At 38.1% G+C, this 24,630-nt stretch overlaps 3 protein-coding genes across 8 annotated transcripts in view; 2 read left to right on the top strand and 1 right to left on the bottom strand.

The window, feature by feature from the left end:
- The first annotated feature begins 299 nt into the window (after window positions 1-299).
- Window positions 300-8,736, top strand: LOC122087416 (vesicle-associated membrane protein 727). 5 transcript variants are annotated; one of them, XM_042656547.1, is made up of 6 exons: window positions 300-677; window positions 1,515-1,746; window positions 1,835-2,030; window positions 2,115-2,235; window positions 8,219-8,281; window positions 8,377-8,736. In XM_042656547.1, exons 2-6 carry the CDS (start codon window positions 1,557-1,559, stop codon window positions 8,518-8,520), a joined length of 714 nt encoding a protein of 237 aa, XP_042512481.1. In that variant the 5' UTR covers window positions 300-677; window positions 1,515-1,556; the 3' UTR covers window positions 8,521-8,736. The 5 variants fall into 5 exon arrangements, with proteins under 5 accessions (XP_042512481.1, XP_042512479.1, XP_042512478.1 ...); XM_042656545.1 differs by having other exon boundaries at window positions 301-565; XM_042656544.1 differs by lacking the exons at window positions 1,515-1,746; window positions 1,835-2,030; window positions 2,115-2,235 and adding exons at window positions 3,759-3,988; window positions 4,077-4,272; window positions 4,357-4,477 and having other exon boundaries at window positions 306-567.
- Window positions 8,737-9,298: 562 nt separating this feature from the next.
- LOC122085727 (N-carbamoylputrescine amidase) lies at window positions 9,299-14,118 on the top strand. Its single transcript, XM_042654251.1, has 9 exons — window positions 9,299-9,611; window positions 10,747-10,795; window positions 11,353-11,444; window positions 11,855-12,006; window positions 12,090-12,136; window positions 12,242-12,275; window positions 12,756-12,922; window positions 13,415-13,511; window positions 13,633-14,118. Exons 1-9 carry the CDS (start codon window positions 9,523-9,525, stop codon window positions 13,806-13,808), a joined length of 903 nt encoding a protein of 300 aa, XP_042510185.1. The 5' UTR covers window positions 9,299-9,522; the 3' UTR covers window positions 13,809-14,118.
- Window positions 14,119-22,604: 8,486 nt separating this feature from the next.
- Window positions 22,605-24,630, bottom strand: part of LOC122086529 (rho GTPase-activating protein 5-like) — a 6,805-nt gene continuing 4,779 nt past the window's right edge. For both annotated transcript variants that reach the window (XM_042655414.1, XM_042655415.1), the window contains exons 5-6: window positions 23,722-23,952; window positions 22,605-23,445 (exon numbers count right to left, since the gene is read on the bottom strand). In XM_042655414.1, the coding sequence (XP_042511348.1) occupies window positions 22,837-23,445; window positions 23,722-23,952 (840 nt within the window). In that variant the 3' untranslated portion in view covers window positions 22,605-22,836. The remainder of the gene's footprint in view (window positions 23,446-23,721; window positions 23,953-24,630) is intronic.

The following is a 24,630-nucleotide window of genomic DNA, read 5'->3' as shown; positions in this document are numbered from 1 at the left end:
CCTAAAACACTCCAACTTATCTATTTTCCAGAGGATCATATCCTGGGATTGAAGAGATTCTTTTCTCACAATGGGTGAAGAAATACTGGGTCATTTTTTAATATATATTTTTTTCATTTTGTGAGTAAAACACTAAAAGGTTTTATATTTCTATAATGTTTGGGCCCCACTTAACTTGCCATGTGGCAAACGTTGGGACTATATTGGACCATGGTGGCATGAAAAAGGTTAGAATAGGAAGAGAAAAAGGAAACCATCTGAACCTACCGTTCATTGAACCCGCATAGGAGCTAGTTGGTGGGAGTTAACCGGGCGATTCAGACCACAATAGGCAACCCTAGAGAGTACGCTTCTGGCGAAAGAAAAGAATCTGGGGACTTGGGGTTCAATACTTCAATTGATATGATTTTGACAGTTCGCTATTTCTTTCATCTTCCCTTTGCTTTTGCCATTTTAAGTCGAAAGTAAAACCCAAATGTTTATGCGGTTAATCTACAGAGCCCCACTACAGAGTCTCTCCACTTCCCCGTTTTCTTAGCCACCACGCATCAAATAAGGGTTTCAGGTTTGACCTTACTTCCTCATACACACACTCACAGGCTTTTTCTTGTAGGATCTTTATTTCCTTTATCTTCTTCAACTCGCCTTTGGATACAATTTGCTCTGGAAATTCCCAGGTTGATAGTTTTTTTTTTTTTTTTTTTTTCCAACGACACCTCGTTTTCTTACCGTAAGTTTCTGTATCTTTCGACATGCCAAGATCTAGGTTTTGGTTTCTGTATCTCCTTTTCTCTGTAAAATGTTTGTTTAATTTGTTCCATCTATCTTGGTCTGAATCCTGTTGCTTTGCTCGCCGCGTACTGAATCTCGCTTTGTCATTTGTTCAAAATTTTCCTAATCGTTTTTTTAGCTTTATTGGTGTGAGATTTTAAGTTAATAGATTAATTCTGTGACTACTGAGTTCACTGGGCGCTAGTTGGTTCTTTTCTTGTTTAATTGTTCTTTCGAGAATTATATGAAGGGGTTTTTTTTAGGGAGTTGGGGTAGAAAGGAAAGTAGGGAAATGAAATCTACTAATGAATGTGCCGTTCTGTTACGGTTTCTCCATCTTGTTCTATAGCTTGAATTGGCAGCTTTCCTTATGAAATTCCATTGCAGCATACTCGTTGTCCCTCTCATAACTTGCCTATTTTTATTATTATAATTGAATTTGTTTGTTTTTTCATTTTTTTTTTCCTCTTTTTTGGTTTTGAACTTAACTATGTTGGAACATGTATCACTAGGTTAGGGTATTATAGAACCATTTGACAGCGTTGTCTGTACAAAAGTGACTTATTGGACATGGGTTAGAGCTCCTATTTTAACTCTGGGAAACAGAATATATGTTTGTGTTACTAGCAGAGGCTACAATGCATGTTGAGTCATGATTAAGTTAAATTCAAACCTGCTAACCTAAGGATTTTTGTGTTTGTGTTTGTTCTTTTGTGGCCACATATTATGGAACTGGTGGACAGATTTTGTAGGTCTTGGAATATTTGAAGCCACATAACTGAGCCATGAGTCAAAGAGGATTAATATATAGTTTTGTTGCAAAGGGGAACATAGTACTAGCGGAGCACACATCGTTCTCTGGGAACTTCAGCACCATTGCAATTCAGTGCTTGCAGAAACTGCCTTCAAATAGCAGTAAATACACCTACTCATGTGATGGTTACACATTCAACTTCCTCATTGATAGTGGATTTGGTATGAGTTATTCCCTTCCAATCTTTGGTGTTTGAGCTCCTTTCTTAGCTGATGTCATGTTTAATTATATAGTAATTTGGTACTGCAGTCTTCCTTCTTGTTGCTGATGAAGCAGTTGGGAGGAGCATGCCCTTCGTGTTACTTGAGCGAGTGAAGGATGATTTTAAACAGCATTATGGTGCAAGCATTGACAGTGATAGCACACACCCACTTGCTGATGATGACGATGACGATTTATTTGAAGACAGATTTAATATTGCTTACAGTCTCGACAGAGAATTTGGGTATGTGTTAATAGTTTATGCATGTAATGGTATTTGCCATTTCAGTTTGTTTATTGATTTGATAATCTGTGTTATGCTGAACAGGCCCCGGCTTAAGGAACATATGCAATATTGCATGAGCCATCCAGAAGAGATAAGCAAGCTGTCCAAGCTGAAGGCTCAAATAACAGAGGTCAAAGGGGTAATGATGGACAACATCGAAAAGGTGCTTTTTTTTCCTTTTTGAAACCTGTTCTGTTTTAAATATTCAGACTTCTCTAAATGTTTAGACAAAAAATAAACATTTTTTTTAGAATTTGATCTTAGGGACTCAGATTATGCCTCCAACTGTAAGCATTCAACATCTATTTCTTGTTCTCCCAAGCATTTAGCTCTGTATTTATGTACATTTTCTGTTGGAGGCAAGAAGTGCTATATTCTGTAAAGTTATATGCTATTTTACTTTGTTGTATATTTTCTGTTGGCGGCTAGAAGTGATATATTCTGTAAGATATATGCTATTTTACTTTGTTCTGATGAAGGAAATAATGCAATTGAGGACAAGGGGTCGAACTAAAGGAAAACCATAAAAATTTTAGAACTACGGTACGTGTATCCAAAAAATGCTAATTGGAAAAGATCCTGAGATCAGCACCTAACGAGACATGTTGTATGTGATGCTTTGTTGTCATGATTCTGGTGGGACATCTTAACAATTGTATTGCATAATTTCATTAAATTCGTATCATTCTTGTGTGGGTCTTTTTTCCCCCTGGTTTCCATGTGTAATTGATTTATGCTTTTCATGCATAATTGCATACCTAGATATCAAGCTTAACTGCTTGTTAGTCTAGCATTTAATGGGGGGCCTAATAATGCAGGAGTAGATTACAAGTAACTAACTCCGCAGTTTATAATCCCAAACAATACAAATATGAGCAAGAAACAAAGAATTAATATCATCAAATAAATCCCCAAGGATACAATACCCATATAGGAGCAAAACCAGCTCAAAACCCAACCCGATAGGAGAGAGAAAGAGCTTCTATAGAGTTGGAGAGAGAAAGGTACGGCCAAGTCTGTGCGAGTCCGATTGAGCTGCACTTTTGGGTGTAGATAGTCCCTAGGGAGGGTACAAAAGCCCCCAAATATGAAGGGCTTCTGATGGCTGGTTATGGAGTTGTGCGTTTGTTTGATTTTCAGACCTAGGAGAGAGAATGTGAAGAATTCTGCAAGAACAACTTGTCTTCTTCAGATAATCTCCAAGAGAGGATCGATTGATCTTCTTAGAGTATAGAATCAGTCCTCCAAAGGATCTGCAGATCATATCTCAAACTTGGGCAGCAATGAGGGTCGATTGGCTTCAAGAACAAGAACTCTTTGATTGACTGATTCTGATTTTGTATGCTTTAATAGGTCTAAACTTTTAATAACAATAAAAAGAAAATAAAAATAGAAAAAGAAGAATCGATGGAGGTTTGAGAAGGGTGAAAGAGAATAAAAGAATGGGTATCTCACCCCTCAGGTTTTGGGTATCACACCCCTCAAAGGTTTAGGCATCTCATCTCTCAATAACATTTTTTTTAGTTAAAGAGTAATCACTCAATAATTCATTCATTCAAATCTGAAATTATAAGTACATAGGCTCTTCTATTTATAGAGGACATAATAGTAATCAAACTACTACTAGGAGTTAGTTTCCCAATAGGACTAGACACTTCTACCACAACTAGTAATTCAAAATAGGANTTTGTAGGTCTTGGAATATTTGAAGCCACATAACTGAGCCATGAGTCAAAGAGGATTAATATATAGTTTTGTTGCAAAGGGGAACATAGTACTAGCGGAGCACACATCGTTCTCTGGGAACTTCAGCACCATTGCAATTCAGTGCTTGCAGAAACTGCCTTCAAATAGCAGTAAATACACCTACTCATGTGATGGTTACACATTCAACTTCCTCATTGATAGTGGATTTGGTATGAGTTATTCCCTTCCAATCTTTGGTGATTGAGCTCCTTTCTTAGCTGATGTCATGTTTAATTATATCGTAATTTGGTACTGCAGTCTTCCTTCTTGTTGCTGATGAAGCAGTTGGGAGGAGCATGCCCTTCGTGTTACTTGAGCGAGTGAAGGATGATTTTAAACAGCATTATGGTGCAAGCATTGACAGTGATAGCACACACCCACTTGCTGATGATGACGATGACGATTTATTTGAAGACAGATTTAATATTGCTTACAGTCTCGACAGAGAATTTGGGTATGTGTTAATAGTTTATGCATGTAATGGTATTTGCCATTTCAGTTTGTTTATTGATTTGATAATCTGTGTTATGCTGAACAGGCCCCGGCTTAAGGAACATATGCAATATTGCATGAGCCATCCAGAAGAGATAAGCAAGCTGTCCAAGCTGAAGGCTCAAATAACAGAGGTCAAAGGGGTAATGATGGACAACATCGAAAAGGTGCTTTTTTTTCCTTTTTGAAACCTGTTCTGTTTTAAATATTCAGACTTCTCTAAATGTTTAGACAAAAAATAAACATTTTTTTTAGAATTTGATCTTAGGGACTCAGATTATGCCTCCAACTGTAAGCATTCAACATCTATTTCTTGTTCTCCCAAGCATTTAGCTCTGTATTTATGTACATTTTCTGTTGGAGGCAAGAAGTGCTATATTCTATAAAGCTATATGCTATTTTACTTTGTTGTATATTTTCTGTTGGCGGCTAGAAGTGATATATTCTGTAAGATATATGCTATTTTACTTTGTTCTGATGAAGGAAATAATGCAATTGAGGACAAGGGGTCGAACTAAAGGAAAACCATAAAAATTTTAGAACTACGGTACGTGTATCCAAAAAATGCTAATTGGAAAAGATCCTGAGATCAGCACCTAACGAGACATGTTGTATGTGATGCTTTGTTGTCATGATTCTGGTGGGACCATAGTTGTCACGGCGCCAAGGCGAACCAATGCGGTGGAGGGTTGTCTATGCGCTTAGGCGAGAAGGCGCCCACCTTAAGGCGAACTAGGCGAACAAGTGTTATTTTTTATTTTTCCTATTTTCTAACATTATTTAGTAAGTTATATATACCTTGTATCATAAAAAATCAAGATTAAGCCACATCAAGTTATTAAAAATCAACATTTAGCCGCATCAAATCATAAAAAAATTAACATTAAGTCATATTAAGTTATAAAAAATCAACATTTAGAGAAATGCTCTTATTCTATAATAAGTTTGACTGGTCAAATGATTTTATTTTTACATGAGGTTTTTTGTATTAGTTATAACATAAAACCAACTTTCTAACAAGTCTAAGATTACTTAAATATGAGTTGCAATAACAAAGTTATGCTTCAGTCAAACTTATTTTTAAGTGCGCGAATACTGTTAAAATCGCCTGAATGAAAATAATTCTATGAATATCAAAACAAAATATTATTTTATCGGACTTTTGGTTTTTAGCAATGTTTTAACATGATAGAATTTATAAAATTTTCATAATTGAGAAAAACCCTAACATTTAAAAGTTGAAAATCGTCCCAATAACCAAAATCCAGTTTTTGTTCTTGGACTGGGGGGTTGACTTTTTATCCTTTTGGAATTTGATTTTTAAACTATTTTTATTGGATTCAAACATGGGGTATTTGCTTATTTATGAATAATATCTTAAGTAAATGAAATAACAAATATTAAAAAATAACAAATATTAAAAACATTTACTTGAATGATATTTGGCATAAATAAGTGCCGAAACACAAGGCGAAATGCAGTGCAACAAGGCGGCTGTCGCCTAGGCCCCAGGCAAACCGCCTGGACGCCTAGTCGTCGCCTTGGCGACGCCTTGACAACTATGGGTGGGACATCTTAACAATTGTATTGCATAATTTCATTAAATTCGTATCATTCTTGTGTGGGTCTTTTTTCCCCCTGGTTTCCATGTGTAATTGATTTATGCTTTTCATGCATAATTGCATACCTAGATATCAAGCTTAACTGCTTGTTAGTCTAGCATTTAATGGGGGGCCTAATAATGCAGGAGTAGATTACAAGTAACTAACTCCGCAGTTTATAATCCCAAACAATACAAATAGGAGCAAGAAACAAAGAATTAATATCATCAAATAAATCCCCAAGGATACAATACCCATATAGGAGCAAAACCAGCTCAAAACCCAACCCGATAGGAGAGAGAAAGACCTTCTATAGAGTTGGAGAGAGAAAGGTACGGCCAAGTCTGTGGGAGTCCGATTGAGCTGCACTTTTGGGTGTAGATAGTCCCTAGGGAGGGTACAAAAACCCCCAAATATGAAGGGTTTCTGATGGCTGGTTATGGAGTTATGCGTTTGTTTGATTTTCAGACCTAGGAGAGAGAATGTGAAGAATTCTGCAAGAACAACTTGTCTTCTTCAGATAATCTCCAAGAGAGGATCGATTGATCTTCTTAGAGTATAGAATCAGTCCTCCAAAGGATCTGCAGATCAGATCTCAAACTTGGGCAACAATGAGGGTCGATTGGCTTTAAGAACAAGAACTCTTTGATTGACTGATTCTGGTTTTGTATGCTTTAATAGGTCTAAACTTCTAATAACAATAAAAAGAAAATAAAAATAGAAAAAGAAGAATCGATGGAGGTTTGAGAAGGGTGAAAGAGAATAAAAGAATGGGTATCTCACCCCTCAGGTTTTGGGTATCACACCCCTCAAAGGTTTAGGCATCTCATCTCTCAATAACATTTGTTTTAGCTAAAGAGTAATCACTCAATAATTCATTCATTCAAATCTGAAATTATAAGTACATAGGCTCTTCTATTTATAGAGGACAGAATAGTAATCAAACTACTACTAGGAGCTAGTTTCCCAATAGGACTAGACACTTCTACCACAACTAGTAATTCAAAATAGGACTAGGACTTGACTTTATGACTCCAACATGGAGTAGGACTAACTAATAGTCCATACAGGACTTTAGAACCGACCAATGGCCTAATGGGCCTTTATTGAATTAAATAGCAACTAACTAAACTAATGAATTAAATCCCGTTTTTCTACCTTCTATCCATATTTTAGGCCTATTAAAGTTGCCCATTTTAAAGAAAACCCATGGAATCAAAGACCCAATACATATATGACACAACCCAAGGCTTATTTGCAATAAAATAAGCCCAAGTGACTTATCTACATCACCTAAGATACACATGTCCTTGTCAATATATGTTGCCTGATAACTGGAACAAGAATAGAACTTTCCATTTTCTAAGAGCTAGCATGTGGATGTGGCATATTCACGTGGATGTTTTATTTGTATTTGGGCTCAATCGTACGTCCCAAATTTTAGGTCCATAGGGGGTATATGAATTTAGTCTTTTAATTTTAAATATTGTAGTATGTGGGGTGCTCTTAGTCCTAGGGTGAAGTAGTTTTAGTCTAGTAGTTTATCTAGGTTAGTGTTATTAATGCTAATCTTGTTAGTGTGTGTGTTTCAGTCCATTAGGTTACTTATTAGTTGTTTAATATTGTTAAGACTATATCCAGTTGTTAAAAGTGTTCAAAGTTTACTAGGTTTCTACTTTTATTTTTTATATAAGGATGTAACCCCCTCTCAAATGACGAAGTTGAATAAGAGTTTATTTGTGAAAGTGTGTGTGAGCTCTTCCCCCCTACCCCTCTTCTCTTTTCTCCAAATTACTGATCAGCGGTACTGTTCACAGTTCCAGAACAGCCCCTTGTCTTTTCTCTTTCGTCTTTTCTTCTCTCTTTCTTTCCTTATTGCAGACTGCTGTAATTAACAAATCAGCAAGCCTTTTCGACCTTGTTATATCAGGAAAATCCTATTGTTGACTCAAACTAAATCTTAAATCTGTGTCTTTTCTTGTGTTTGTCTACCTGCAACCTTTCACTTTGCCCATCTGTCTAATATTTTTTCAAGCCATGGATACCTATATGGTCTTCAAAATCAAATATCAGCTCTTTGGTTTGGCGTACTATTTTGAGAATAATTTTGCTTCTCAAAAGATTAGGACTGGAAGTTGATTTCTGGTTGATTGTATCGCCATTTGTAAACAATACTCAAGAACCCTCCAAATGTTAATTGTTGCCTTTGGAACCCTGTTTAACCAGCTGGTCTAGTCCAACTTGGGAAATGAAGAATATTTTGAATCTTTGAAACTAATATAGTGAAACCTGTTAACTGTGTTTCAGGTATTGGATCGTGGTGAAAAGATCGAACTTCTGGTGGATAAAACAGAAAACCTTCAGTTCCAGGTACTTTTGAGCCATTGTGATACTATTCTTTCGAGGTGATTTTGAGAGTTTATAATGTTTGACCTTTGTGTGGGTTTTCTGTTATATGATTATAGGCAGATAGCTTTCAGAGGCAAGGTAGACAACTCCGGCGGAGGATGTGGCTGCAAAATCTCAGACTCAAGCTGATGGTTGGAGGAGCAATTCTTGCACTCATCATATTACTATGGCTAATGGTTTGCAGAGGTTTCAAATGTTAAGTGGCATTAGAAAGAGATGGTTGCTACTGCTTTTTTGTATATATATAGGAAAAGTAATTCTTGTAAATGGAGATTGGCACTGATATGTAGGATCCTATACTATCTGGCTATCTGCCCTGTTTTTTGCACCCTGTTTCTGAAAGGCTACTTGGATTCTGGTGGTATCTGAGGTTCTCAGTAATATAATTTGTTACCGTGTAAATGCAGTTGATTAAATTGGCTGTAATATGTGAGCACTTGGTTGATTACCAAATTGATGCTTGTAATTGCTAAAGTCCCTCTCTTAATTGGCAACATGAGATAGAGTTGTAGCCAGGTCTAGGACTTTCACATGTTTATTCTGAGACATCTTCAGCAAAAAATGTGTATTCTAATAGTAGCCACAGTAATAGCTGCTTACAAGAAGACAATGACAAATCATGCCCTCACCACGCAAGATATTGCAGATGTGACATGTAATTTGGTCAATATTTGTATTTGACATTACCAAAAAAAGAGAAATGACGTTCAAATTATTTTTTAAAACCTTTATAAACTTCAATTTAAAGAAATTTTGGAAAGACAAGGTGTAAAATTTTAAATACATCTATAGAGGTGCCATAGAGACATTCCCCATTAGCTGTAAACCTCTCTGAGTTGCCATGCAATTCTATTTCTGGGAGGGTGAGGCCGTGAGGGCCTGCCCAGCCCCCAGTTTGGGTGGGGTTCCTCTGTGGCGCAACTTTCTGGCTGTGCTACTTAACTGGTGTGAGATTCGTGAGATCTTTCTCCATCTTTACCCACACATACAACAGATGTGAAGTCTGAGAAGGAATACTTTGCGATTTAACGAATCTCGACGCCCCATACTCATGGTGGAGGATGTGGGCCCCACAGTTAGGCAATAGGCGGGCGTTTCAGCGGAAAAAGATGGTGAGAGTCAGACGAGAGGGTCGAGTGCTGAGTGTGGTCACTCACCGTTCAGTGTGAAAGGGAATCGGATACGCAGGAGAGCGAAAAACGATGGAGAAGGGGAGGGGAGTGGTGGTGGTAGCAGCTCTGCAATTTGCTTGCTCCGATGAAGTTTCATCCAATGCCGATAAAGCCGAGAGGTATTAGATTTTTCTTTTCCTTATTTATATCTATTTGCTTTTCTTTGTATTGGAGCTTGGAAGTACTAATATGAATGTTTGCAAGCACTTGCTGTTTCTCTGCTTGCTAATTCGACAACTCTTCTCTTCGTCCTCTTTGTTATCGGTTCTGTGGCATGTTTTGAACTCGATTCTTGAGGGGGTTTTCTCCGATGTGTTTCCTAGGGCTTTAATTAAATGGAAATTATGGAAGGTAGAAAGGGTTAAATTTTGGGTCACCCACATCCTTAATTTCATCGTCTACACTTCCAGACCTTATGCACAGCTAACTCGTTCTTTATGAGATAACACTTCCAGACATCAACTAACTCGTTCTTTATGAGATATGGGTATCTCTAAAACTCTACTTCCATGGCGAATGGACCCTTTTTTTTTTCAAATCTCTTAAGCTTTACGTCAATGGACCCCGTAAATTGAATTATGGACATTTGAAATGAAACCGATCAAATACATGTTCGCGAGATTCTAATGAATACCACTGATTTTTCTTACCCCTTTGCTCAGCATATTGATATTTAATTACTCTGTAAACGAATACTGGGTCTACATTGAATCTAGTTAGCGTAGAGACGGCTAGTTTCAAAGATCATGTGATTGAAGCTTTTAATTTTGAAGTTTTGGGCTTTTATTTCGACCTCTCCCTGGTTTTGAAATTGGTTCTATAAACGAGATGTATTACCTGGATTAAATGAAGTCCTTTACCATACCTGGATTTTTTTTCCTCCTGTTACCTGGGGGTTTAATATCAAGAGTTCTCTACCTTCATATTCTTTGCATCCTCAGTGATCATTGGACTGCAACTTTAGACCGTTGCCCACTGGGGCTTGGTCAATGTTGATTTACTTAATTGACTGTCCATCTGACAATTGTATCTTTTGGGCAAGAATGTTCTTATCTGGTCATAATTTTCTGATTCAAAATTTTAAATTATTACTTATTTTCATGTCGAGGCCTAGACTGTTTGGACTGGATGATTGGACTATCAAGTGTCAACCACTACTGTGGTCTCATATTATCCATTTGCCCTTCCTCCCATGGATTTCAGATATTTCCTATTTAGTCTGCTAGCTTGAAGTGACCACCAGCCTTTATGCAGGTTGGTTCGTGCTGCTCATGGGAAGGGTGCAAGTATTGTTCTCATTCAGGTGCACATTCATAAACCATGAGCTTTTAAGCCGCTTGAATAGTACAAAACCAAGACTGCATAGATAGTAATATGCTAAATTAAGCATCAAATAGGATTCATTTTGTTCAGTTTACATGTTCTTTGTGGGATTAATTTCTGGTTCTTTAGTAAACTGTTCTGTTTGATTTTGCTTCTTGAAAGTTTTGGTTTATATATAAATAACTATCTAGCTTTAATTATAAGAGTTGGCTCAAATTGTATCTATTTTAGAATAAATTGTTTATAGGGAGTCATGATATCCTTTTGTGAACTCAGAGTGATTGGTCCAATTGGATCTTATAATAGTAAATCTGTTATTTGTGTAATTATATGAAAATTGGAAAAAAACTTGGTACAAAGCCAATCAAAAGAGTGAGATCATGTGGATTCATGGGGCTAAAGGATGTGCCCCCATTTATTTACTGGTTTTAGGTCTATTAGGCCTGTTTTCAGGCTAAGAACAATTGTTGGTTCTACCAGTGATTATCATCTTGGTATTGCATTGGTCTCTGTTCATACCTATTGTTTTGTCTTCAGGAGCTATTTGAGGGCTATTATTTCTGCCAAGCTCAAAGGGAAGATTTCTTTCAACGTGCAAAACCTTATAAAGGCCACCCTACAATTCAAAGGTATATCAGATTGCAATAAGACTTTCCATATGCTGTCTTTGAGTTAATGTAGGTACCAGTTGGAATATGTAAAGATCACCGACTTATAGTTCAGACTAACATTTAAGAGAAAGTTAGAACCATATCTCCTGGGCTGGAGATTTGACATTAGATTATCATAATGGTACGATCTGATCTGTTGGAAAAAATTCCTGTCTGGGAAGGAATTAGCATGAACAAAAATTAGTTGTTGACGTGGGCTCTAACATGTTAAATGTCTTCCGCTCTTACTGGCTGCCCGACTGCATGCTTTACCTTAGTGGTGCTTCTGTAATGTAATCATACTACTATTTCATATGACAGGTTTTTACACCATGGGTTTGATTATCCAGTAAAACCTTATTCTTCAAGTGTATGTGCATATTGGGCAGGATGCAGAAACTTGCAAGAGAGCTCGGGGTGGTGATACCAGTAAGCTTCTTTGAAGAGGCCAACAATGCTCATTATAATTCAGTAGCAGTGATTGATGCTGATGGTACGGATCTTGGTCTGTATAGGAAATCCCATATCCCTGATGGACCAGGCAAGTGCATTTTCTGTGGGTTTCCCTCGAAGCAATTTTTACCCTCATCATCGTTCAACCTTAACAGTTGTTGTCCTCTTCAGGTTACCAGGAGAAGTTCTACTTTAATCCAGGTGATACTGGCTTCAAGGTGGGAGTCTTCTGTACTTACACTCCTAACTTAAACATAGATTTTCAGCTGGTGGTTTGGGTTAGATTATGATACTTACGACAATCTTGATGCTGTGGAAAACAGGTCTTTGAAACCAAGTTTGCCAAGATTGGAATAGGTAAGAAAGTTGATTTCAGAACTGGCATTGATGGTGCTCCTAATTTGATAGAGCCACTCATGGCAACATTGGTTACTCCCCCAAGGATGATCTACCCCATGCATACACATAGATACGATGCTTATACAGGGGTTTTGCTTGTTTTTCCTGCCTTCCTTACTGTGCACCTCATGTATCCTGCCTCTGTTTGTAGAGGCAGGATACAACAACAACAACAACAACAACAGCCATAACCTTCTCCCAACTAAGTGGGGTCGGCTACATGGATCCGATGGGGTCTATGTCCCTGCTTGTAGATCATCTTTAGGAAATGTTGTAAGAGTGCATTTGATTGAATGGAAACATAAGAAGTTCCTTTGAATTTTTTGAAATACATTTGGTAATTTATGGAAACAAAAGATGTGTATTTTTCTTTAGTTACTGTTTCTGACAAGAATGTGGTGGGGAAATGTTTATTATTTGCTACTTTTTTTATGGCAGCCATTTGCTGGGATCAGTGGTTTCCAGAGGCTGCACGAGCTATGGTTCTTCAAGGTGCGGAGATACTGTTTTATCCCACTGCTATTGGTTCTGAACCACAGGATCAAGGACTTGATTCACGTGATCATTGGAAGCGAGTAATGCAAGGGCATGCTGGGGCTAATCTGGTAATGTTTTCTTTTTTGTCAGTGAAAATGTTTTAAAGTAGTTTGGTCAATTTTAAGTCTAGTTTGTGTCTCCTGGTTGTCAGAACGAGTTGATTCTTCTATGTCTAAATTGCTGTATTTCCCTACTGTTAACCCCCTCCCCCCCAAATTGGCGAGCCACCTCATTGTTCCGGGCCATAAAAATATGAGTTTCCTTTATTTAAGGCTGTGAGTGTAAATGAGAACCTGTAATCCTACTAGTCACATTCTTTTCAGTGATTAGGGGTTAGTGTTCTAAATGACTGTCAAAATTGATCCATTGGTTAATATCATCTTTCTTACCAATTTCTGTTCTGTGGCCACATTACGAGTGGCCTATCAATTTCTGTTCTGGTGTATATATATATATATATATATATATTTTTTTTTTTTTCCGATGAAGAAATTTCTATTATTTGGTGGAGCTTGATGGCGTGTCCTTAAACAGAAGCTGACCATTTTTTGACAACTCAGGTACCTCTAGTAGCTTCAAACAGGATAGGAAAAGAGATAATCAAGACCGAACATGGTGACAGTCAGATTACATTTTATGGAAACTCTTTCATTGCAGGTGCCTTTTTTTTTTCGGTTTTGTTTTAAACACTGATTTCTATCGTTTTCCCCCTGGTATTCTGCAGCATGTTTGATAGAGAATATATAACTTGCTTCCTAATTTTTAATCGTGTGATCAGGGCCCAGTGGTGAAATTGTGGCAATTGCAAATGATAAAGATGAAGACGTTCTTGTTGCAGAATTTGATCTAGATAAGATCAAGTCCAAGAGACACAGTTGGGGTGTATTTCGGGATCGGCGTCCAGAGCTATACAAAGTCCTTTTAACATTAGATGGCAGCAATAAAGATCTTTGATAATTGTGCCAACTCGTTTTCTTCTCTGTTGTGGAGGTAATCAACCAGAAGCTTTAATAATGTGTACTCTTACTGGTCAATTTGTTGGAAGAAAAAGAATGAACTATGATTGAGATATATCCTCTTTAGTTGTCAGGTGGCTTGGTTTTCCAAGACTCCTTCCTATCTTCTTTAATTGGCATGTTGTTATGGGAGAAATCTGTATGCTAATATTTAGAAGCTGAAATCTATTATCCTGTAATAGTAGGATGACTAGTAAGACCCATAAGTAGCAAGGCTGCAATGCAGTTCAACTAATTGTTAGCAACCATTCATTGTGTATCTTCTCATTACAACTTTTTGGTTGAAAAAATTCACCACACTTGCTTCATTATACAAGAGGAGGATTACACAAGAAGATCATCCATTGCCCTCTCAAGCCATATTGGAAGAGAGTCCAGAAAAATTTTACTCGACCCAAGAGCCATCCATTGATCTTTAAAACAGCAGGAACACCAGATTATGGCATCTGCTTTGGGATATAATTATACTTGGTTTGTAAATGAACCTGTCTAGTAGTGGGCTGTTTAACCAGTCCAACTGCCGTTTTAACCATTACATACGGAAGCATATAGTCTGATGATATAAAATTGGGCCGAGTGTTGTGGAAGGGTTTAAACAATCCAAACTATTATTGTTCTTAGTGCCATCCAAATAACGCTTTCATTGCCAAAGGAAAAAACCATGGGATAAATCCAAGAGAGATTCATTAATTAAGCAATTGTACATTAGTTTTACTTGAGGTTTACAACAAAATATGAAGAAGAAAAAAAAGGTGGAAGGAATTCTGTCCATCTGCGGCCCCCTCTGTTCATGAAAACATACCTAGCAAAAGGGGCCAGTTGGGTCTTTTCACACCCAGTTGTGTTTGGGCATAGGGAATGGTAGATGGGTATGGTTCTTTCTCTCTAAAAACATATATGAGATACGAGACTAAAAACATATATGAGATATGAGATTGCCGCACAGATCACTAACAAAATATGATCTTTCCTTGAGAAACCCAAAACCAACAAACTATGGTCTTTCTTTGCTCCAGAAACACAAAATAAACTTTCCAATAAGTTGAAGATGATTCATTAGTAAAGCCACAACAGTTCCTGCTCTCCAATAGATAATCTTGAGGTTGGAGACAGGAGAAACAAGCCAAATCAATCGTCTTACCCTGTGAGCTGAGTAATAGTCCTGCAGGAATCTCTCTTTTTATTTTTTTCAAGAGGCTTCAAGTCTGATCTGATTTAATTTCTTAAAAGCTTGAAAACCCTATTGAGAAAAAAACACTTCTCAAAAATCTATTTCCCACTCCCACCCCCTTTTTCTTAACTGGAAATTAAGCTGTGGAATAAAAAATTTGGGACCCAGCTCGTGGGCTAGACCCCACAGAGCTGTGTTTATTCTTTGAAACTTCAGCAGATATGGCAACCTCAGGTTTCCTCTTTCTATACGGTGGCCGTTTACTGCCAAAACAGGAACGCGTCGGGAGAACAGACGACGGAGACACTCGAATCAAACAACAATCTATTCTTTGATAGGTTTTCTATGATTTGAAGCTATCGCTGTATATAGATATATGGTTAAGGCAGTAAGGTGGAGTGAGGTGGTGGCAAAGCTTGGTTTCAGCAATTCCCTGTCCTCAAGAAATAGTATTTTGCTGGTGAAGGGAAACATCCAAATCGTTCCAAAAGGTTGATCATTTATATATCAGCTAGTTATTATTATCTTCTCCGCCTTGTTTGGTGTAAGATTTGAAGGAGATATTCCAGATGCTCTTCCCCATCATCCAATATTCGTCAAAGATCCCAACTCCAACAACAACGACATCGCCATAGATTGGAACCTAAACCATATCTCATTAATTTATCACATTCAATTGAAACAAAACTAGGTGGGTCTGTGGGGAGGAGTCAGGATCAGGTACTGAGAATAAATATCATAAGAAACGAAATTTGGCTGGCAGACTCCGCAGCTTTCCCCTTTATTTTGTTCATTAATAATTATTAGGGAAATTTAGGGCGCCACCCCATACTATAATTGCTGATGCCAGCAACTATATTTTAATTTAAATACCAAAATGTCTTTATGAAATAAGAAGTACCAAAAATACCCTTATCATAATTTAATATTTCTTTATCCAAATCGATAGGTTTTGGTCCCATTCCGACAACATCTTTGTTCCCTCCGGCTCGAAGTACTTGCAGGCTAGACAGTTTTTCGAGCTTTGGTGGCAGAGAACCCCCAAGACAGTTATCTAAGAGAAGAAAGCAGGCAATGACTTAGAAATTTGGGTGTCTGCGAGACCCAATACAGTTAGGTTTCCGCAATCACCGATTTCATCTGGGATTTTTTCAACAACATCTTTGTTCCCTCCGGCACGAAGGACTTGTAGGCTAGATAGTTTTCTGAGCTCCGGTGGTAGAGAACCCCCAAGACGGTTATCTAAGAGAAGAATATTTTGAAGGCTAATGCAGTTCCCAATCTCGGCTGGAATCTTACCCGTGAGCTGGTGGGATGAGAATCTTTATGCTTTTATATCTCCTCCTATTGTTACTGATCTATTCAAGCAGGAGTCGTTTTGTAGATGGATAGAAATTTACCTTTTCCTTCTTCAAATCTTTGGGATTAGTTCCGTTCCGTCCCTTTCTTAAGATCTTTGAGTCACAAGTTGCAACCATATTAGGGTTTTATTTTGTAGTCCTATTTATTGTGGATTTAGGGTTTCTATAAACTAATTATTCCATCTCGTGTTTTTGACCCGGTTTTGTCTTAAATGGAGGTTTAGTAAATATGTATGTCAATGTAATTCCCTTCTATTAAGTCTTGGAGGTTCCTGAGCTTACCAATATTTGCAGGAATGCTACCCACGAGACTGTTGGAGCTGAGGTCGAGGATTGCGAGCGAAGGGCAGTCTCCAATATCAACGGGGATAGTTCCAGTGAGGTTAGCGTCGAAAATAATAAGCTCTTCGAGAAAAGCGAAGGAGGAGAGATTGGAAGGGATGGGGAGAGTATAATGATCATTTTAACTTCACACTTAACATTGACTTACGGTAGGAGGTCTGAGAATAATTTAGAGAAACAGAGGGGGTGGTTTTATCATTGTGGCATTCTCAAAGGGGTGGTGCTGTAAATTTTCCTAATTATTATTTTCTACTTCTTCCTCTCTTTCTCTTCTCTTCTTGATTCAATCCAACCCAACTCAAGCCTGCATTTCCCTTTCCCCTTTGTATCTCCATGATGAGGGCCAATCAGTGTCAACCCACCCAACCCTAATGCACGTCAAGGTTGACTTTTTCACATCTTGAATCGGGTTCAGGCCTGAGCCTGGGCCCATCTGAGGTGGTAGATTCAGTGTTGGGCTGGGATTTTCAGAACCCCAATGTTGTTGGTTCAAGAATGATTAAATTAACAGTCCTTTGAACTAATTACGGTGAGGGTGAGAGGGTAACTACTGTTGAGTTTCACAGTGTAGATAAACGATGAGTTTTTTTCAAGTTAATCGACTTAGGTTTGAGTGGAGTCCAAGTGTGTGTAGATCAAATACTGGATGAGAACCATACTGTGACATGGAGGCTGAGGATAAGAGAGTGAGGCTCCCACTACAGGGGCTGGAGACTGAAAAATAAGTAATTCTATCTAGGTGAAATTACCCTCTTGCCCCTATGGAATAAAAATTTTCATCAATTACCTTCTTTTGCCACTCTTTTAAGTTTTAACTCAGAGGGGCTTTTTTGGGTAACTTGTACATGGTTTTTTAGATGGAACTAACTAGATAATTTAAGATTCTGGAATGGGGCATGAGATTGGCTTCCAGGATTAGCCAAAATGACGTAGAAACTTAGAAATTTGAATTAAAAAGAATCAAAGATTTTCTAAGATACATGAAGTTGTTTTTTCAATAATTTTTTTTCTTTTTTTCTATGATTCAAATAAACTTTAGAGTCTTGTTCCATGAGCTAAGTTTCATTAATTTATTATTATTTAATTAATGAGTAAAAAAAATATATTGACTAACTCACTAACCATGAATAATAGGCTATTTAAAAAAGGATTAAAAGATTCGACTAACATCAATGTCGGGATTAACCGATTTGATTCTGAATCCTAACATCAAAAGTGATTTTGTTCTCTCAAAATTCAATAAGAAAGAGGATAATTCTCCAAATTTTAAAAAAGAATTATAAAAAGAAAATGTTTTCTTTTCTTTTTTGACCTTTGCTTGGGAACATGAAAAGAAAAAAAAAAAAAAAAAAAAAAAAAAAAAAAGGGCTATAGAAAGTGCAGAGTTTCTATCAATAAAATATTGGATGATATTCTTCCATGAAAGAGTAGGAAAGGGCAAAAGGGATTCTGACAAATATAATTGATAATTTTTAGCTTGGCATTACCAGTTGCCTTCAGCTTAATATTTTCTGAGTCCTCCTTTTTCGACAACCACAACTTCTTCATCAACGACATTGTCTTCTTCTTCTTCTTCTTCTTCATCCTCTTCTTCTTCTTCTTCTTCTTCTTCTTCTTCTTCTTCTGGGATTTCTTCGTCAGGTTGGACAAAGTGAAGTCTAAGGCGTCCATCTTCCCGACAAGCACTAAGGAACTCCTGGGTAGGGATCCTTATCTCCTTGAGGACGAACCTGCCGTCACGGCGATAGGATCGGAAGCAAACCCAGGGCTTCCCACTCCTCCCAATGGAAGAAATCGGAGGTGGGAAGGAAGGGGCCCCTAAACCTGAACCTGAATGGATGAAGGAGTTGGTCCTGGAGACGGATCTGCAAGAATATGACTCCCGGCGGAAGTGATTAATGCTGCCCCTGTCCGGAGAGGACAAAGAATGCATCGTGAAACTCGATTTCCCCATCACCTCCTCCACCTCTTCTTCTTCGTTGGTATTACTGTAATCAGAAACGAATTCCTCTTTGTTGGGGATAGTGGAAGTAGAGTCCTCGACGTCGTCGGCACTCTCAGATCCGAGACCTTCGGTACAGAGTTGTAGGCTTTCCGAACTCTTGCTGGAGAAGCCTTCGTACTGGTTGTGATGGTCTACGGTGCACGACGACGATGATGACGAAGAAGAAGACCAAGTCGAGGATGATGATGGCGATAGGTTTTCCTTCTCCTTCTCATCAACATTGTCATGTTTGTCTTCAATCAAGAGGGACTGAAAGGAAAAGGGTGAGTGAGGAGACGAAGAAGAAGAAGAATCAGAATTGTTGTTCTTCTCGTGAAAGTGAAGCTCGCCGAAGATCTCACAGGAGGAGAGGTCGATGGGTTTCCTTGCTTTCATCATCTGGTGGCGATTCCATTGCGTTAAGGCCTCGATTAGTGTTGGATTCTCAGGTAATGGTTTCTCGAATATCTGGTGAAAGCTGTCACAGGTAGCCATGGCTTTGGTTGGTTTCGCTGCTTGTTTTTACAGAGAAAGAGAGAGAAGAAGAAGTTACGTTTCTGTTAGTAAAGATAATGATGAAGATGGAGAAGTGGTGTGTATACAGTGTGGATATACTATATATAGATTGGGAACATAAGGGGACTTAAGAGAGAAAGAGAGGATCAAGAAGAGGATCAAGAAGAACAGTAGAGAGAGAGAGAGAGAGAGAGAGAAAGAGGTTACAGGTGGGTTTTAACACGGAAAAAGGGATAATGGAAAGAAAGGCAGCTATCTATGCAACCAAACGGCCAATGTATAGCCACGTGGCATGGAAGAATCAGGAAACCTGTTACACACACCCCGCTCCTTTCTCCTTCTTCCTGCCTCCTCGACGCGTTGACCCTCTCTCTCTTTCTCTATTTTTAAGGAAATAATTAGCTTCTGGTGATTATAGGTCATTGGATTCTTGCCGATTTTATTGGAATTGGACGGCAACTGATTCCGCTCATCTCTTGAACCGTGTTTGGTGATTGTTCCTTGGTAAGGAAATTTTCATTAATTTTTTTTTATGGTTAAAATCACGTTTTTATTTTTTCCTTTTTCTTTTATTGTTTCTCATAAATGGTTAAATCTTCTTTGAAACTTGGAAAGAGAGAGTTCCCGTACAAGGTTTAAAACTTGGAATCGGTAATGAATCGGTTAAAGTCGATTATTAATTTGAGGAATCGGTTGGATAAGCCGATTCGACTGTCACTGATGACCTTTTTTTTTATATTTATAAAATCCTATTATATAAGGAGAAGAAGACTTCAGCTTTGACCTCGTGACTCCGTCTGAGTCATGAAATACGATAATAGTGTCAAAAGCTCAAATGATGTATTAACTCCAACTTTTCGGAAATTTGGGAACCAATAAAAAATTCAAATATAGTTGAAATCTTCCTCCCCCACCAACCCCACCCCTCGCCGTCCAAGAAAAAAAAAAAAAACCCTTGAAATCAAAGCATATAATGTAGTCCTATGTTTGTCCATGCACATATCTGGAGTTCCTATAATCTTTCAATTTGTTAAGTGCCTTGTTTTGCTACAATGTCACGTTTATTTGAATTGAAACTTGACATGTTAAATAGTGGAAGATAAAACCTTTCTAGAAATAAAAATTTCAAGCTCATTTGATCCTTTGTTAATTAATTCGCATTTAAAATGTGTACAGTAGGGCTGTATTATGTTTATATTCTTTTAAATATATAATCCCATCTTATTGCCAAAGAGACGTTAAAAAATGGTTCTGCTTGAAAACCATGCAACTCAATCTCCTTTACTTTTCCTACCCTTGATGTGGGATTAAAATGATCCACATAGATTCTCAAACAGCTGATTTCCTTTATTATCCTTTTAGAAGTTTTAAAGGAAATACAAATTCCTTCAATAATGAGTGGCACATGAATCCAAAAAGGAAATGAATCTTGTTTGACCATTTAAATCACAATAGCTCATATCAATTTTATGAGATTTAGAGCTCTCCCAAAATCTCTCTCTCTCTCTTTTTGTTTGTGTGTGTTAGTTGTTGCCCTCATTTGGGGAAGGATTCTACCGTGTTCTTCTCCACAAAGTATTGATGGTTTAGTGTTCAAGTGTTGTGAACCGTTAGAGGTGATTTAATTGCAGCACTAAAGAGGTACACCAAACCCTACAATGTTGTTTGATTCGAATATCCTATAATGCGTGAGGTCTGATTTGTTGCTTTAAATCAGAAATTTTGATTTGAAGCAACGGCAGCCAAGTGTAAGAAAGAATCTGCCTCCACCAACGAGGGCTTAGAAAATGATATTATCCATATGATGTGTTGGAAAATGGTATCCTCCATATGGACCCATGAGATTAGAAAATGTGAAAAAAATTCAATGTGGGCCTTGCGATGGGAATAAAAGGATCTGCACAAGATTATAGTGTACATCTAGGGCCCATAACTCAACCCAGATTTGCTTCTTTATCCAATCATCATCAACCTTTGTATCTGATTATGATGAAACATCTACCACCCAAAAGTAAAAAAAAAGAAAAAAGCAACAAGATCCCAACACTGCCATACCCTTACAGAGAATACAGATACTGGGAATCGAAGAAGACCCACTCACCTTGCACTCGTTATGGCCGTCTAGTATGCTGGCATTAGAGGGTTGGACAACTTTTGGACCGTTCAGCCGGCCAAAACTTTTTTCGAACACTTAAGGTACAAGGGGGGTTGAAATCGTCTGCAATTCCGATCTCGTATAATTCTGTACAATACCACCTTTAGGCGGTGAAACGTGTATTAATACCTCTGATACAACTAATAAAACATTAAATCAGTGAAGAGACATTTAAATCAGATCTGGACCATTGCATTGGTATCAATACACGTGTCACCCCCTAAAGGTGGTATTACACGGAATTGTACGAGATCAAAATTACATACGATTTTTTTCCGATACAAAGGATGCCACAATTCCAAACAGATCTTTTTGTTAAGTGTTTAGGACTACTACAAACATTTCTACCAAAGTGAGCCTAGAACTTGGCAGGTTACTCTAATACCATAATAGCGTATTAGCCCCATTACCCAGTCTTCTTCAGAGGCAACCACACCTCTTGGATGGATAGTTGGATAGCATTCCAAACAGATTCCATATTGCTGGGCCCCTCTCAAATTTGTCTTTTGGAAATTCTGATAAGTGGTGCATATTCAAAAACCTTGACAATAATAGCCATAAAATAAACATGGCGTGTTGGATACAACCACTTGGCTGTCTCAGCCTCTCAGCCTCCATCAGCAATAGTGGTCATCAGTCATGACAGGGTACAAGGGAAAATCCAGTAAGGCTATGATCCTCTCGGAGCAAATTACTGCCACCCCCAGGCCCATCCCATGATACAAGCCAGTCCAAGTCTTGTCTCCAGACAAATAGATCAATGATGATGAGAGAGACAGAGACATCCCTGAGCAGCAGAGTTTGTGGTTGACAAATTAAGGTGAGATTTTTGTTTCTTGGGTTTCTCAAACATTATCTCGGAATGACCCTGCAGGAGTAAAGGCGGGGGTGGGGGATCCTGAATTTACAGGCGGATTCAAATCAAGGGAGGTTCATTAGTAAAAGTTCTGACTTCTAAGAAAGAATAAAAATAGAAGCAGAGAGATTGGAGCACAACTGAATTTTATTCTGTGATGATATCAAACCATTTGCAATAATATGTCAAAGACAGTTTGGGTGAAGAGAGAATCTCTTCTATCATAAGATCTAAGGATGAACCCAGAGTCCAACCACAAAGTTACATCACCAGTAGTGAAGAGATTCTCTTTTAGCCACCATGGGTGAAGAAAAATTTAATCCCAAGTTGAAGATGCAAGATTCAGAAATGATGATGGAAGCATGAAAACCATCGGTGGGCTCCACCCCACATGTGGATTGTAGTTTCAGCAAACAAAGAAATGTTAGTGTGGGCATGGCATGGAAGTGTGTTGAGAAACTACACCAGAAACAAATAAAACATACATGAACCATACACAAACAAGTTACATTTTAATATCCAAATGAAACAAACTCAAATCAACCACATCGGTTGGGTCCCCAGAATGAAAAACACCTCCTTCACCGCCATGCTTCAACCCGCTCTGTCCTTGAGTTTATGCGGCTGATAATGCTGATGCCCTTCGACTTCTCAACTGCTCCAGCTACCCGAACCACCGACTGCCCATTAAACCTTCTGGACCCTTTTCTGAGACTTGAACTACTTGATTGACTAGTTTTGTTCTTGCAAGCATTAGCTTGACCCACACCCCTTAGATTGTTAACTTCACCTGTCTCTTGTTTATTTGTAGATTCAAGTCGGCCTAGAACCTCACAGCGGCAATTAACAGAAGATCCATTTCCATCTGAAGTGATATTCTCAACAGTTGTTTGAAAACTACAAACTCCACCATTGGTCATTGAATCTTCTTCAGTAGAGTCTGGGGGAGTTTCTAAAACAGGTTCATCAGCAATAAAGATATTCTCTGTCTCTTCTTTGACATAGTTTGGATCCTCCAGGCATAGCTGTGATGGGCTGTGATGACCATTCTCATCAGATGGCTCTAGGCGGGTAGCAGAATCTGTCTCCACGATCAAGTCCCCTCTTTCTTTGAGCATCCTGATGATCAGTGTCTTCAGGAAGTTCATAACTTGCACCGCATACATCAATGCAGTCAAAGGATCTGCCATCTGCAATCAAGACATGTAATTAAGTAGTGCAGAAATCTAGTAAAAAGTGAATACCACCTGAATGCACAAATATGCATCTCTGTCACTTTTGTCGGAAATGATCATGGGTAACAAATGGGTACCTCAAATTTACAACCAGACAAATGATGCAGTAGAAAAAAAAAATCTAATTACAATTTGTCAAAGAAATTACAAAATTTCACTAAGTTGATAATGTGCAAGTATCTGAATAAATGAGTGCCACTACAACCCAAAAAGTACAAAATTCTCACTCACCTGAGTCATGTTTGGGGCAAAGACCATTGCAACATTTCGTGCATTCATCTTGTTTAGATGTTCCTCTTGGACAACATCAGCCATCAGGTTGATGGCCCAATCCAGCAGAGCAGATTCTATTGGCGGAAGGAGCCGGACAAGTTGAGCACATTCCTCTTCAGATTGGCAATTCATTACTTGCTCAGGTGAGAGAGAATCCAGCACCCCAGTTGGAAGTTCTCTAAACCAAGCCTAAACATGCATCGAAACATCATATTCAGTGTCAAACATATTATGCAGGCATAAGCAGATTAAAAATGGTAATTGTTCAAATGAAAAAAAAATTGACTCCCTGTTTGTGACTTTGCTTCATGTCACGTGATGCCTAGGGGAAGTTTTCTATCAATATTTTGTGTTGAGGCTAGAAGGGGCACATGAGGCTCCATAAGAGAGGGTGGAACAATGAAATAAATTGTAGAAATCTAGAATGCATATCAAAAAGTGAAGAAGGAGATCTACCAGTGGGATGGGAGTAGATTAGGAAGTTGGGAACACACATTTGGGATAGGAACCATATTAAATGTGGAGCACTTAGGAAACCCAGACCAACAAAAAGGCAAAATTGATGACCTTAAACATCCGACTCATCAACTTTCTAATGAACCATTCACTATTAACCATCCAAAACAAAAAAGTAAGTCTAGGTACACAAACCAAGTTTTGGTTCATATAATCTTGTAGTCAGGTTCCACTAGGCACCAGACTGTCCACAGTAATCCTATGTATGTGCTTATTGTCTCTACGATGAATAGTCTACATTCTCAAGAGAAGGGAACATAACCAAAAAGGCAAACATCAAGAGATGGTACCAAAAAAAAAAAAAAAGCCTAAGACCTAATTGAGACACTCCAGACACAAGTACGGACATCA

The sequence above is a fragment of the Macadamia integrifolia genome, chromosome 8 (genome assembly GCF_013358625.1).
Source record: "Macadamia integrifolia cultivar HAES 741 chromosome 8, SCU_Mint_v3, whole genome shotgun sequence".
In the NCBI taxonomy this organism is placed as follows: Eukaryota; Viridiplantae; Streptophyta; class Magnoliopsida; order Proteales; family Proteaceae; genus Macadamia; species Macadamia integrifolia.
This window is presented reverse-complemented; position numbering and strand designations above follow the sequence as displayed.

Bases quoted from the DNA above. Each gene is read 5' to 3' on its own strand.
- LOC122087416 (XM_042656547.1), top strand. From the start codon at position 1,557: ATGAGTCAAAGAGGATTAATATATAGTTTTGTTGCAAAGGGGAACATA. The intron at 1,747-1,834 runs GTATGAGTTATT...TTGGTACTGCAG, and splicing joins CCTCATTGATAGTGGATTTG to TCTTCCTTCTTGTTGCTGAT. The intron at 2,236-8,218 runs GTGCTTTTTTTT...ACTGTGTTTCAG, and splicing joins TGATGGACAACATCGAAAAG to GTATTGGATCGTGGTGAAAA.
- LOC122085727 (XM_042654251.1), top strand. From the start codon at position 9,523: ATGGAGAAGGGGAGGGGAGTGGTGGTGGTAGCAGCTCTGCAATTTGCT. The intron at 12,276-12,755 runs GTAAGAAAGTTG...TTTTTATGGCAG, and splicing joins GTTTGCCAAGATTGGAATAG to CCATTTGCTGGGATCAGTGG. The intron at 12,923-13,414 runs GTAATGTTTTCT...TTGACAACTCAG, and splicing joins GGCATGCTGGGGCTAATCTG to GTACCTCTAGTAGCTTCAAA.